At 46.8% G+C, this 12,926-nt stretch overlaps 1 protein-coding gene across 1 annotated transcript; it reads right to left on the bottom strand.

Annotated features, from left to right (window-relative positions):
• Nucleotides 1–4,360: 4,360 nt before the first annotated feature.
• Nucleotides 4,361–12,245, bottom strand: TSSK6 (testis specific serine kinase 6). Its single transcript, XM_075092506.1, is given in 6 exon segments — nt 4,361–4,449; nt 4,452–4,613; nt 4,616–4,757; nt 4,760–4,806; nt 4,809–5,151; nt 12,216–12,245. Coding segments are annotated over 6 exon segments (813 nt in total).
• Nucleotides 12,246–12,926: the final 681 nt, after the last annotated feature.

Below are 12,926 nucleotides of genomic sequence, written 5' to 3'. Positions count from 1 at the left end.
TACACTCCCTTTCATTCATTTATGAGATAAAAGGAGATTGATTTGGAAGCAGTTTTGGGAAAGGGAATTCAAGTGTCTTTGCAGGCCATCAAATATTGTTGAATTTATTATTGTTTCAAGACAGAATCACGATCTGACCAGAAGACTGGAGGCCAGGGTAGTTTTAAACTGTAATGTAAAATGAAATCTTCTTGGCTTAAAGTAAGCCACTCAGCCTGCTCACTATAACATGGGGACAATAATATTTACCACTTGGTACTAGTGTGAGGATTAACGTTTCCCTGGTGCTGTGAAAATGAAAATATTTTTCACAGAAAGCTTCTTGTCTGCAAAGAAAATTATGCACACAAAGAGCCTTTGGATCCTGTCCTTTGGCGAGAACCTCGTTAGCTTTTTTAAAATTATACTTAATATAATCAAATGGCTCAAGAGAGGAGAATGTCCCCTTTCTCCCTCCCTATCTCTTCCAACCAACAAGTAAGTTTAGAGACCTGGAGAGCTATGGACTATGAAAAAAGAAGAGATCTTAAACTGAAGAAGGGTTAAGATGCACACAAGAGCATGGGAGACCCATAACTTGGTACAGTGTGGGGTTTGAAAAGAGAGAGGCGGACACTGGGTAGCTTGATAAAAGGCTGCTAGCACTAAAGACTGCAATTATGGAAAGGTTAATGTATTCAAGCAGAGTGAGGTGTATTTATTTGCTAAATTGCCCGTTGAAAGCTTTGCCTTCCGAAAGAGGCAGGGTCACTCAGGTGCGTCTCTCACCCAACCTGCCTGTGCTGGCTGAGCCAAGGGTAATTGAAACAGGTCATTAGCTGCAGGCTGGGCAGCCCAGCTTCGCTGTAGGCAGAAATGCACAGCCCTGAGAGAGGCAACTCGAGAGTTAATGCAGGAATACATGAGGTGTTTGATTACCCAGCAGTGTTTTCCCACAATTCATGAATATACTTATCTCCAGAGTTTTGTAGCATGTAGACTTTTAAATAGCTGAGTCCTAAAGCTTATCACACGCATCAGCTATGACCTAAAATCTTGAACGTAAATTTTGCTTAGCTGAAAAGGGAGCTTTAATGTCAACATGCAGTGAATTATCTCCCTTCCTTTCATTTGCCCTAAATAGAGTGTATGTCAGGCAAGGTGATGCTGAATTTGGACAAAGGAGCAGTGGGAGGAAAGCTATACTAAAAGTCTGGAAGACATCTTTGAAATTATTAATGCTCTTCTCAGATTAAATGGGGTAAAATTGCTTCAAGATGCTTAGAAAATATATTGAGAAAATACTAAACAATTTATTCCACTGAGCATCCTTTTGAGAGTCCCTCTAACTGATTTCAAGGTATGGGTTTAAAAATCTGGAAGACAGAGTAAGGCCATTGGGTGACATAGGGCACGACAACAACCAACGACAAGGGCTGTGGATGGGGTAACGTAGTACAGCTTTATACTACTGTAGATAGGACCATGTAGTAAGCCAACAGGAGCTAGGTGGTGGCATGCCGCAGAGCTGCCTTATTCAGTCTCTGAATGTTTCCCTTCTTGCCCTTGAAGAAGGATTAAATAAAGTATATTTATTGTGTATCTTGCATGGTGATCAGCTCCCCCATAGAAAGTTATTTATTCGGTGCTGATATTAGACGAGACCATTTCCAGATCGTACTGCACCAGTGCCTTACAAACAGCCTGAGGAGGACAGAGTCACATTGCAGAATGACTCTGGTGGGACTGATTGGGATACTGATAATGCAGCGTAGTTGTTTATGCCTCCCACAGGTGCTCATTCAAAGTTCAAGGGCTCTCCCATAAATGCAGGGTGCTGTGATTCATGGCCAGGATAGTGGGGCTCATCTGCCAGAAGTCAGGGAAGGGGCACTTCCATCAACTGTGCATCTCCCAGGAAGGCGAAAAAGCATTTTTACCCTCCTGAGAAGGAAATAAGCCTGGGGAAGCGGCATGCTTAGCACACACACACAGAGACCACAGGAGGCCCTCCGCACAGAGTAAGGAGGGGAGGGATGCTCACAGAGGAACAGAGGAGCCTCCTCCCCAGCCTGCTCAACACCCCTGGTTCTGCTCTCCTTCAAAACTGGTTTTCCATTGGTGTAAATTAGAAAATAATTGGTTCATAGTGTTTAATTGTGATTTTTATTTTTAATCTGCGTAATTAGATTTGTACTGGACCATTTTCACAGTTTTGGGACTGCTCTAAGATCGTTAGAGCTGGGCCCTGTGAGATTACCATCTGCATGGAGAAGGCGAGGGCTGCGGGGCAGCCTTACGAGCCTCCTGTGGCTCATTCAAATCACTTGCCACTTGAACCCCAGCTGCTTTCCCAAGCCACTCAGGGGGGTTCATCCTTGCAAAACGTGTCATCTGTCCCAACTCATATCCTCAACAGATGCAACTGTTTAGGAGAATGTGGTGCTGAGGAGAGATTAATAGGGTCTGGGTTTTAGAACAACCCATTTTATATTAGTTTTGTCTTTAATGAAAGAAAATTAAAGCAAAAGGAGAGGCAATACAGTAGCACCAAGTCTGGCACCAGGTTTCTGCTTCCCAGGTTGTTGGGACATATTTGGAGGTAAGCAAGGGCTGCAGTGAGGAAGGGGATGGAGTTGAGAAGGTACCTGGATATCCTGGGGTATGGACTGGGGAGCTCTCCCAAAGGAAGGTGGTGCCTTTGGAGAGGGATGAGGCTGACAGGGTGGTTGGAAGGCCAGCAGGAAAAGGAGAGTTGAGCCTTGCTGAAAATCTCACTACCCTGAAATCTGCTTCCTTGCTTCCCACCTCCTTATGACTTGTCTCCTTCTTTTCCATCCCCAGTATCCTCCTAATCCTTCCCAAGGCTTTTTCCCCAGCCATGGATGGCCCCAAGACACCCTTTCTATCCCTTACTATGTCTGCTTTGGTCTTTGCTGCTGCTATGAAGTTTTATTTTGCAGCTACAAGGAGGAGAACAAAATAAATCATTCTGGGGGTGGCAAAATTCACTGTAGCCCGCATACTGAAAAGCCTTGGGCTGGCTCTGCTGCCACATCTTGTTCTACTTAAACTGCTGCTTTTAATAGACCCAAAATGTTTGCTTTACCAAAGACGTTTCCTTCTTTTCCAGCAGAACCACGTGTACTGGTTTGTTCCTGTAAAACGTAGCCTGGCTGTGGGAGCTGCTGCCAGGGCTGTGTTGTGTTAGCTCACGTGGCACCAGCAACACGAAGACTGGTGGACCACCCAACTGGAAATCTGACTTCAGTTTTGGTGGAAGCTAGGTTGGAGATTGTTTAAAGGGGATTTGAAATGTCTCATGAAAGCACATTTCAGATGCAAGCTCCTACCTTTAATTAACCCTTTAAAAATGGGACTTGCCTGTAGGGTTGTAGAAGATTTATGGGGGTTGCATTCAGAATAATCGGTAAATTTCTATGCTGAAGCTGGACAGTAGCTGTTAGCAAAACAGCTCTCCTTTATATCTTTATCTCTTTCCCATTTCAGGTTCTCCATGGCCAGTGGCATTTCTTTGCCATCAAATATCTTTTGGCAGAGATTTCAAATGCTGCTAAGAATCAATATCTGAAAGATGTAGTTGAACACAAGGTGTGGATCTCAAACCCACACCAAAACTTTTGGCTTGGTAATGCTGTTCAGTTGCCTGCAAAGATCCTGCTCTGAATTTGGGTCGTGAATATCACTGTGAGATATAAATGATGGTATACAAAAAATGTAACATTTTCTCTGCAGTAGTGATTTGCAGGACCACTACTTCCCCCTTCCTACCAGCTTAAATACAGTTTGATGGTGAACAAGGTTGAGGACAAGCCAAGACCCATGTGAGAACAGCTAGCCTCGTGCAGTCCTGGGCAGTGCCCAGCGCATATGGTGGCAGAGGGTGGGGAGCAGTAGAGAGGGGGAGCTGCACAGGAGTTTTGGTGTTCATTACATGTACTAGGGTGCAGGCAACATAAAGGACTGTGCTGCTGCATGTTGTACCTCACCACCCTGCCCTGGCCATGCTGGCTCTGTAGGAGAGCCCCGGCCTTGCCTGACAGGGGGGCAGGTCCCCACTGCGGGCAGGCAGCCGCTGCTGGTGTAAGCAGTCCCATGCTTTGCTGCCACCACTAGCTTAGCATGGTCATTGTGTCTTGAAACCCAAACCATGGCAGGCTCATGTGTCTCCTTTGTGGAGGGATTTGACCACTTTCTGAGAGCACATGGTCTTGCTGGTGCTTGAAGTTCAATCAGCTCCACATACAGGCACTCCAGGGCTCAAAATTATCAATATATCACAGAAATGCTTTTCCACTACAGCATTGATTGCACTAAAGTGATACTGCTCTCCCGGGATCTCTGGGGAGGGCTTCCTCATTCAGATGTCCCTCTTCAGCCATCTGTTCTTGGCCACCTGCCCCATGCCGTGCTCAGAGACTGGGCTAAACTGGAGCAGTTGGGCGATAGGGCTTGGCAGGGCTCCAGCAGCAGGGGCAGTCCCTCTGGGTACAGCACCCCTTTCTTCTGCTGCTGGGGCACGCTGCGGATGTGTGTATCATCAAACGGCATGTAGCTGGTCACCATCACGTAGAACATCACGTCCAAGCTCCACATGTTGTACTTCTTAGCATGTAGGGGATGCCCAGCAGCACCTTCGGGGAAGCATAGGCTGCCGACCTACAGAATGTGGTGCTTAGGTCTGCGGAGCTGTTGGCCTCCTTGCTAAAAGCAAAGTCACTATGTTTGGCCTGGCGGCCATCGGCAGTGAGCAGCAGCACATCTCACACCTGTGATCCCGGCGCACCAAGTGGCGGTCGTGCACGGCCCCACAACGTGTGCAGAGATGTCTCAGGCCCTGGGGACACAGGGCAGTTTCCCAAGCTGCTGCACCAGCTGCAGCAGGTTAATGACTGCTGCCTCCATCATGATTTAGAGCTTTCTGTTGCAGACATCGATGAGATCGAAGATGCAAATGATGAAGAGCTCCCAGGGCAGAAACTTGTACATGAAGGCTGGGGGTGCTCATCGCTGGTCCACCACCTTGATGGCTAAGGGGCTCTTGTATTCGCTGGAGGTGGCCGCTTTCACCTTGGAGAAGCTGCCCTCCCCTAACGAGTGACCCAGCCTGTAGCCCAGCTCACAAAGCAGATTCTCTCCCGCATCGTTTTTCTGGCACAATGTGTGATCCCAATGGGCTTAATCAAAGCTGGTGTTTTGCTCCAGGATTTGAAAACTTTAGTATGTGGTGCATGGCAGCTCTTGACCTTTGCTCTCCCCCATGGGTGCCTTGGTGGGCTCCAGGGCGCACCCAGGTATTGTGGTGGGGTGGGGTGTTGTGTGGTAGCACCTTTGTGAGATGACAAGGGTGTCTGTTGGGTCCCCTCTGCCCACAGGTGTCCCAAGCATGTCCCTGCACACACCGGGGGAGAACTCCTATGGCTGGATATTTTAGAGTTTTTACCTTTTCTACCTCCTCACTTACATTTTCAAAATAAAGCTCTTTAGATTATGAGAGTTTAAATGTCAGCTTTCTGGGATGAGGAATCCATTTGGGGTCCTACACCAGTTCTCTGCAGGGTATTAGTTATGTTAAAATCAGAACTGAACATAGTAGTACAAAGAAGTGATTTCTACTGTCCCTAACTGGAAACCACCTTGGCTGGCTGTAAATATTTGCTCTTTTATTATGATGGTGCAGGGAGCTATTTTTCTAGGTAGGCTTTCTGACTGCGTGGTGTGGACGGGGAACTTTAAATGCATCTTTCAGAATGAACAGCTTTTCAGTTTCTTGAACTTGCAATTGCTCTCCCTGTATTTTTATCAAAATGATATTTTGGAGACTTACAGAGAAGAAGTGAGACCAGAGATCCTTCTGAGAGCTTCTGTAGTTTAGATTTTAAATGCTTTCAGTCAGTTTTAGTTGCCATAAGGTGACAGTTGAATTAAGCATGGGGCAGGACCAGAGGGCAGCTGGGTTGGATTGCAAAATCCACTCCGGAGCAAAGTGCTCCTCCCACTGCACACTGCATCTCAGGCCAGTGTCAGCTCCTTCCTCCGGGTGCTGCATCCTTGGCTCTCAAGAACAGTTGTTTCTGGTTTGTGCTGTTTTTTAAAGCTGCTCAAGGATCATGTCCTCCCTGTGGAGCCCACATTTCCTTTCCAGCTGTACAAAGGAGCCTAGGACCACAAAACGTCCGTCTTCCTAAATACCAACCCAAATGCTATTTTTAATTTTTGAATATATGTTTGATTCTGCAAATAGGTTCTGAAAAGGAATAAGACTTAACTGAAGACAAAGAAAATCTTTCTTGTGAGTCCGTCTTGTCAGTGTTCTGAAGTCACTTGAGGAAATTAAAATAATGAAAAACTGCAAACATAGGTTTATATGTGCTACGGGTGAGCTTTGCCCTGACTCCTAAGGGCAAGTGATCATCATGTCAAGTTTTATCTGCTGTGGAAGTTGCGGGTCAAAACCAAACCACTTTCCCCCTTCAGATGCTATTTCTACAGGCAAGTTGAAGTATGGGAATCCAATGTGCTGTGGTTGAGCACAAGTTGCCAGGCATGAATCAGGCATGCATCAGGCATGTATCAGGCATGTATCAGGCATGTATCACCAGGCGTGCTGTCAAAAAGCCATGTATACTGCATGATGGAATTTGGTCCTGCACAGGGGGTACCCTGCTGACCCCTGAGGAATGTCCTCGGTCCGTCCTTAACTCCTCTGAAGTGAGCGGAGGCCCCATTTGACAGCAAGGACCTTTCCTGGAGCTGATGCCTGTAGGGAGGTCAAACGGAGGGAATCCTGGGTGCATGCAGGGTTGCTGGATGTGACCCAGCCAACATTCCCTTTCTGCTTGGGCCATCAGATGAATGCCCCCAGATTTCTTACTTCTGAAACGGTTCACAAAGAAGCCATTTCCAGGAGTTCCTGTTCATAAACTGCTATTACTTAAACACAAAAAAATCCCACCTAGCAATCAGTAGGCCAGCTGCAGAAAGCCATTTTGCTGGATACACATGATTTCCTGGCACTTCTGTTTAGCCCGTGAGTCATAACCACAGGGACTTAGCAGAGGTCTGAGCTGGACTTTTCATAGGAGCTGGGAACTTTGGGATGGCTAAACATAACTGAACCAATGTGGGCAAATTTACAAGGAAAAATGCTTAGACCAGCCATCCCTTCCCCGCTTATTACTGGAGCGCCTCTGGAAAATGCTGTGACAGATAGAAAGATGTGCATGTAGCTATCTATAGGGGTTTGGCTGATGCTCAGTATATCTTTTAAAACAGGAACAGGAGTTCACATTATAGATGTGTTCCCAAAGCCCACAGGTAAAATCCCCATTTATGGGAAACCTCTCTGAAGCCCCCTGCAGTAACATAACCAGAAGAGGTGTTGTCAAACCCCAGTGGAAAAACTGAAGTGGCGGCTACAAACCACGCCGAGATGGTAAGGAGTAATGCTGTGGAGTCCTACATTGCTGGTAACTCCACATCTGCTCGAGGGAGCTTGTTGCTTTTTGGGAGGTTTTCAGCAAGATTGGCTGAGGTGAACAGTTTCAGACTCAGGAATTATTCAGTAAGTCTTCCTCTAAACCCAGAAAATGCACTGAGCAGTTGGATGCTGCAGGAGCATCCTGGGGGCTGAAGGGCTTGTGCAGCGCCTTGAAGGAGACAGGGAAGAAAGCTCTGGTGAAAACGGGGATGGAGCAGCTATCGTAGCAAACGCTCCCCCTCCTGTACACTCCAGGCTAAACCCCTGCAAGCCGGGTTTGCTGCCAGGGCTGCGGACATCGTTACCGTGTATCTCCGTGCTCCTGACACACAGCTTGCACCGCGGCCTGGGACTGCTGCAAAAAGCTCCAAAGACAGACAGCAAGAGGCATGAATGAGAGGCTTCTCTTTGGCAGGACGCTGTCAGGCAGAGGAGGAGGAAAGATAACCGAGCTCAGCTTTTTGTGCTGTGCTTAGGTCACAGAGAAACAGATTTTTGCCTTGTTAGCTGCTGGCTCAACATTTATTGGTATAAAAATGCACCAGAAGTCTCTTTTGCTTTCAAACCCTCCACCTCAAGTACTGCTACCTGTGGTATAAATATTTAGGTCACACCAATATACTTTAGTAGGGTACTCAGTAGTAACCTATAAAAGGATGCTGAGCTTCTGAGCTTTCTGGAACATTTTTTACATCAAAGCTCTGTTTGTAGAACTGACTTGTTCCATTGTTCTTGAAAACAAGAGCAGTTAGAAATCAGGCTGCAATTACTGCTTTGTTCAATCTGGTATGTGAGCAGGAGGAGCTGGTCTGCAGAGGTATAAATTATTGGAGCTCACCGTCAGGGTTTTCATTATGGGGATGTTTTCCGACTCTGGTGGTGTGGTCGTGCATCAGCCTGACACGCAGTCAGTTCCTCTGCCAAAGGGCTGATAAACTCCTGAGGGTCCATTCACACCACTGTGCAGTGTAGGGACGCTGGCGGGCTACCAGGTGCCCCAGAAGCAACTTGCCCGTTTCAAACTCAGCATAAGCTAATGTACCTCCCTGGGTAAGTTCACCCAGGGTGAGTCCTGCATCACCCAGGGCTGGACTACTCACCAGAGATCAAGCTGTGCTGGGCATCACTTTACAGCAAACCCCGGAGGAGCTCTGAGTTAACCTCGCCCAGGTCCTGGGTGCAGTACAATTACATAGTACGGTGTTCCCCAGAGGGGTAACCCACCTTGCTGAGATGGTACTGCAGCTGAAGCTCTCCAACCCTCTGCCCTGTACACAGCTATCAGAAAAAAACCAAACAAGCCATGAGATGTAACAGAGGAGGATATTTTTCTTTCTGTGTCATCCCATAGATTTTTTTTCACTAATAATTTGGTCTTCTCTTGCAGGAAAATCCTGCCTGTGTTGGAGCTGATAGCTGGGAAATCAGCGGTCTGCTATCTGAACATCGGGGTTAATCAAACATGCCTGTGCTCTGCCTTTTTGGGTGGCTGCCTCCTTGCCAAACCTCAGCGAGGCAGTACTACATCAGTGTAATTACTGGACTGAGATATCAGCTGTCACGCAGTATGGCAAACAACTGAGCTAACAAGAGGGCCATTAGAACATGTATGCTTTGGAAACTTCTCCGTCTCCCCGTGATCCCATCGTCCCTGAAGTCCCCCATCCTGTGACCCGATCCATCAGGGCAGGGCTGCAGGGAGTCCCACTGGCAAGGGAGCAGAAGGGGCAGAGCAACCACACGGGTTCAGAGTGACGGTCATTGATCTGATGACAGATTGACACCTCTGGGGCAGGGATTTCTCATGTGAGCAGTAGCTGTTGAGTATAATGTGGGTGTGAGTGTAGCTGCCGGAACAAGTGTACTGAAATATAACTCCTGTTAATGCAGATGGTCTAGAAGCCAAAACAAACCATAGTTTTATACCTTACACCATGAGGCTGTAAGTTACAATGTGTAGAACGACCTTTGTACTTGCATAGAGCCTTTGAGATTTCTTCAAATGCTTCTATTTCCATTCAAGCAGAGATATTTTGCTTGGTGGTTGTAACTTTCAAGACTGGTCAAGTAATTCCTAGGTGCCCCACTTTGTGGCCCGTCTATGGCCAGACCTTACTGCTTAGCACTCTCTAAACTTGGGAATGGGCAAACAGCTGCACAAGAAGTAAAAATAACTAACGTTAATATTTTTGTGTGACTCCTAGCAGATACTGAAGTTACCAGCATCCTCTTGCCAGCAATGGGTAAAGAGAGCTCTTTAAAAAAAGCTTCCCCTGATTTATCCTGTATTTGAATTTTTTTTTGTAATATAGCTGTTTTACTTTCACAGAGAACATTAGACTGAAAAGAAAACCACTGCTTGTGGCACTGTTTTCCAACCACCTGGATGTTGCAGGGAGTTCATGCAGGTGCTGAAGGCTAGAGAAAATTTTGGCAAATTCAGGCAAGAATTCCTCTGTAGTCCCACGGAGTATACTACACTTTCCAGGTATTAGTACCAAAGGGAACAAGCAAAGGTGAGGCTAATTTGTAACAGGTACAGACAGACACTCATTAGACAGGGTATAGCCAGTAAAGAAAATTACGCTGTTGGCAAGTACGTCCATTTTTTTAGTGATATTATTTGCCCCTTACTTGCCAAGTACTATTCAGTGAGCTATTTAAAGATAATTGATAGCTGGCCTGTGTGATGTCTGAGCAGTTGGAAAAATGAGGCAGATCCCATGAAAAGCATACCAAACCCAAGCTTCCTCAGGACCTGAATTGCTGTTGTTGCCCTAAATCTTTTTCTGCAAAATCAGCTGTCTGTGAGGTTATTTTAGGCACTGGTATTAAACGGACCTGCGAAGTTGAAGGTACAAAATGAACTGCAAAGCCTTGTCTCTGAATGCTTTATGAAAGCTGTGTGTCTACAGCTGCAGCCTGAATTTGGCCATGGTCTCATGGATCCTCACTGGCAGCATCAGCAATGGAGAAAACCAAAGTTGCAGGTGGTCAGCAAGCAGTCCTTGGTAACGTGTTGCCCCCTTCCCCAGGATTGGTGTTAGTTTCAAATACTCTGGCTATGTTGGGCTTTTTATCCCTTTGGTAGGTAAGGAGATCTGGGACGTCACATTCCTGATGTTCAGAAGCAGCTGTAATCCTCACAGCTGTTTGCCATCAGATCTTGCCCTTAGCTTCTTGTTCAAACAGAATAAACTAGTGAAGCTGGTTGTGGGACTAACAGGAGGTATCCTAGAAATTTGGCAGGATGAAAGGAACACCAAACAGGTGGATGTCCATTTGATTAACCAGGGTTGTTCAGACACCAAAGAGAAACCTAAGGCTGGCACACCTTGTGTGCCAGAAGCATCTCTTCATGTAAATCAGAATTTAAACCATGTGAGGGACATAAAGTGGGCTTGTAATCTATCAGAGGGAATGGATATATGGCAATAAGCCACACCACCACCTCTTGGGCAGCTTGTGAGTGCCTCAGTAGGTGCCAAAGGAGATGAAGGATGGAAAGGGCTAATGGGCTGGTCTGCAAACATGATTTTGCAGCTGGCATTGCCAGGCTGCACCTGCCAAGAATTTCAAACCTGAAGGCAATAAGCTAGAGTGGAGTGGGAGACAAAAAGGACTAAGCAGGGTTTAGCAGGCTGGTTGATTAGGAAGCCTCCCCTGGCAGCTCTGCCATTTAGAGCCTTTGCACCAAAAACCCCTTAGGAAAGAGGAAGGAAGAAGAGTGAGATCTTATGTCCTCATCCTTTTAGTAAGTGGAAAGTCATGCCTGCCTCATCAGAGCTGAGGAAAACCAGCTGTATAGGTAGGTAAGCTTTTCCTTTTTGGTGCTGGAATGCCTGCTGAGTGAGGGGAGGCATGGCTGGGGGAGAGCTGGGAGCAGAGGCGGGGAGGGGACTCAGCCTTGGGAGCTCACCACATCCCTTTCTTGGCCAGAGGTATTGATCTCCCTATGCCTTCATTCAGATGGCTCCTTCCCACTACCTCCCTTCTGAGAGCTGGGAAGCTTTTTCTTCCTTGGCTGGTGCTGCAGGCACTTTGCTTGGCCTTCAAGTGACTGATTCCTGTGCACTTACCAGGGAGATCCTCCAAATGCCCTCATGAGCCAAAGGGAAGGGCTGTGTAGCGTTGACAGGCTGCCAGGTTGAGACAAGTGCCTAAGCTTGGTATTCCTGCCCCTCCTTGAGGCCAGGGAAAGAGCTCAGCATGCCTGCTGAGATACCCCGCGGCACTGGGCAGCCATTAAGAAAGGTGTGGGTAGGAATTGGGTCTCGGCACTGCATGTCTCCTGAGACCAGGGAACGTTTCTCTGCTCTCTTTGTTGCTTCAGCATCAACAAATCTCTTTTTGTAGCTGAAAGATTAAATGCTTACCACAGCTGTTGGCTTGCTTACTGTATCTGTGTGCCTGCTGCCTCTGTCCCTAGGCAGGGCTAGCCAGCATCTTGTCATGGCTAGCTGTTGGACAGGAGGAAGAGGGCTTCAGGTGGGCTTTAAGGCAAAGATTTCAAAAGCCGCAGCAAGTGCCTCTTGGTTAGTGGAAATGGAATGGGAATTGGCTGATGCCAAGGGTCAAGAGAAAAGTTGGGAAATGAGAAGCTTTTTTTTTTACTGTATCAAGTTACGACCATTAAATTAAAAGATAATTAAGTTAGAAAAGCAGGTGAGTGTTTTGTGGTTAACTATCCCAAATGAATGATACTTAAATTTCTTGCTCATGCTGATTCACTTACCTGCCTGTGGAGAACCTCATCGCAGAGCATTATGTATTCAGAGAGAGATTTAGTTGTCTGGCACCTATTGTAATTAATTTGTGGCCAATTAAGGACTGCAGAATTTGGTCTGTAATTAGGATACGACAGTCTATGGTACACAGAGCTGGAAAGTAGCTGGCAGTGTTATGGCTATAGAGAAGATGTTTAAATGCCGTTAAATGGAAGTTGTCAGAGGCTTATTTCAGGAGTTGCTCTGAAGTCATATGCTAAAATGCTTCCTGAAGATGCTCAGATAACCACTGAGATGGCTTCTCCCACAGGTTTCGTTAGCCCTGGATGAGCCTGTCCTCTATGAGAGTCTGACAGGGCTGGAGTCAGAAAGACCAGGCTAGACATGCAAACTAAAAAGCTTCAGGGCTGTCAAGACTGATGAGGAAGCTTAGACTGACACCTGGAAGATCAGGAAAGACAAACTCTAAGTAGCAGAAGGAAGTAATCTTGGACCAGATAGTTGGTGTGGGTATGTGCGAATCAAAGAGGGAGGGAGGCAGGCAGTTTGGGAACAAGGCTAGAGGCAGCTACAGGGGCTATCCTGAAGGTCTGTTTGCTGAAGGCTACTCCATCCAACGTCTAACTGGACAGGGTTTTGTGGGATTTGAAGAAACTGCCTGAGAAACCAAGCAAGAAACCGGTTGTGACCCTGACAGGAAAACAGCCAAAGCAGGCTGA

The sequence above is a fragment of the Phalacrocorax aristotelis genome, chromosome 5, assembly GCF_949628215.1.
Source record: "Phalacrocorax aristotelis chromosome 5, bGulAri2.1, whole genome shotgun sequence".
Taxonomy (NCBI): Eukaryota; Metazoa; Chordata; class Aves; order Suliformes; family Phalacrocoracidae; genus Phalacrocorax; species Phalacrocorax aristotelis.
This window is presented reverse-complemented; position numbering and strand designations above follow the sequence as displayed.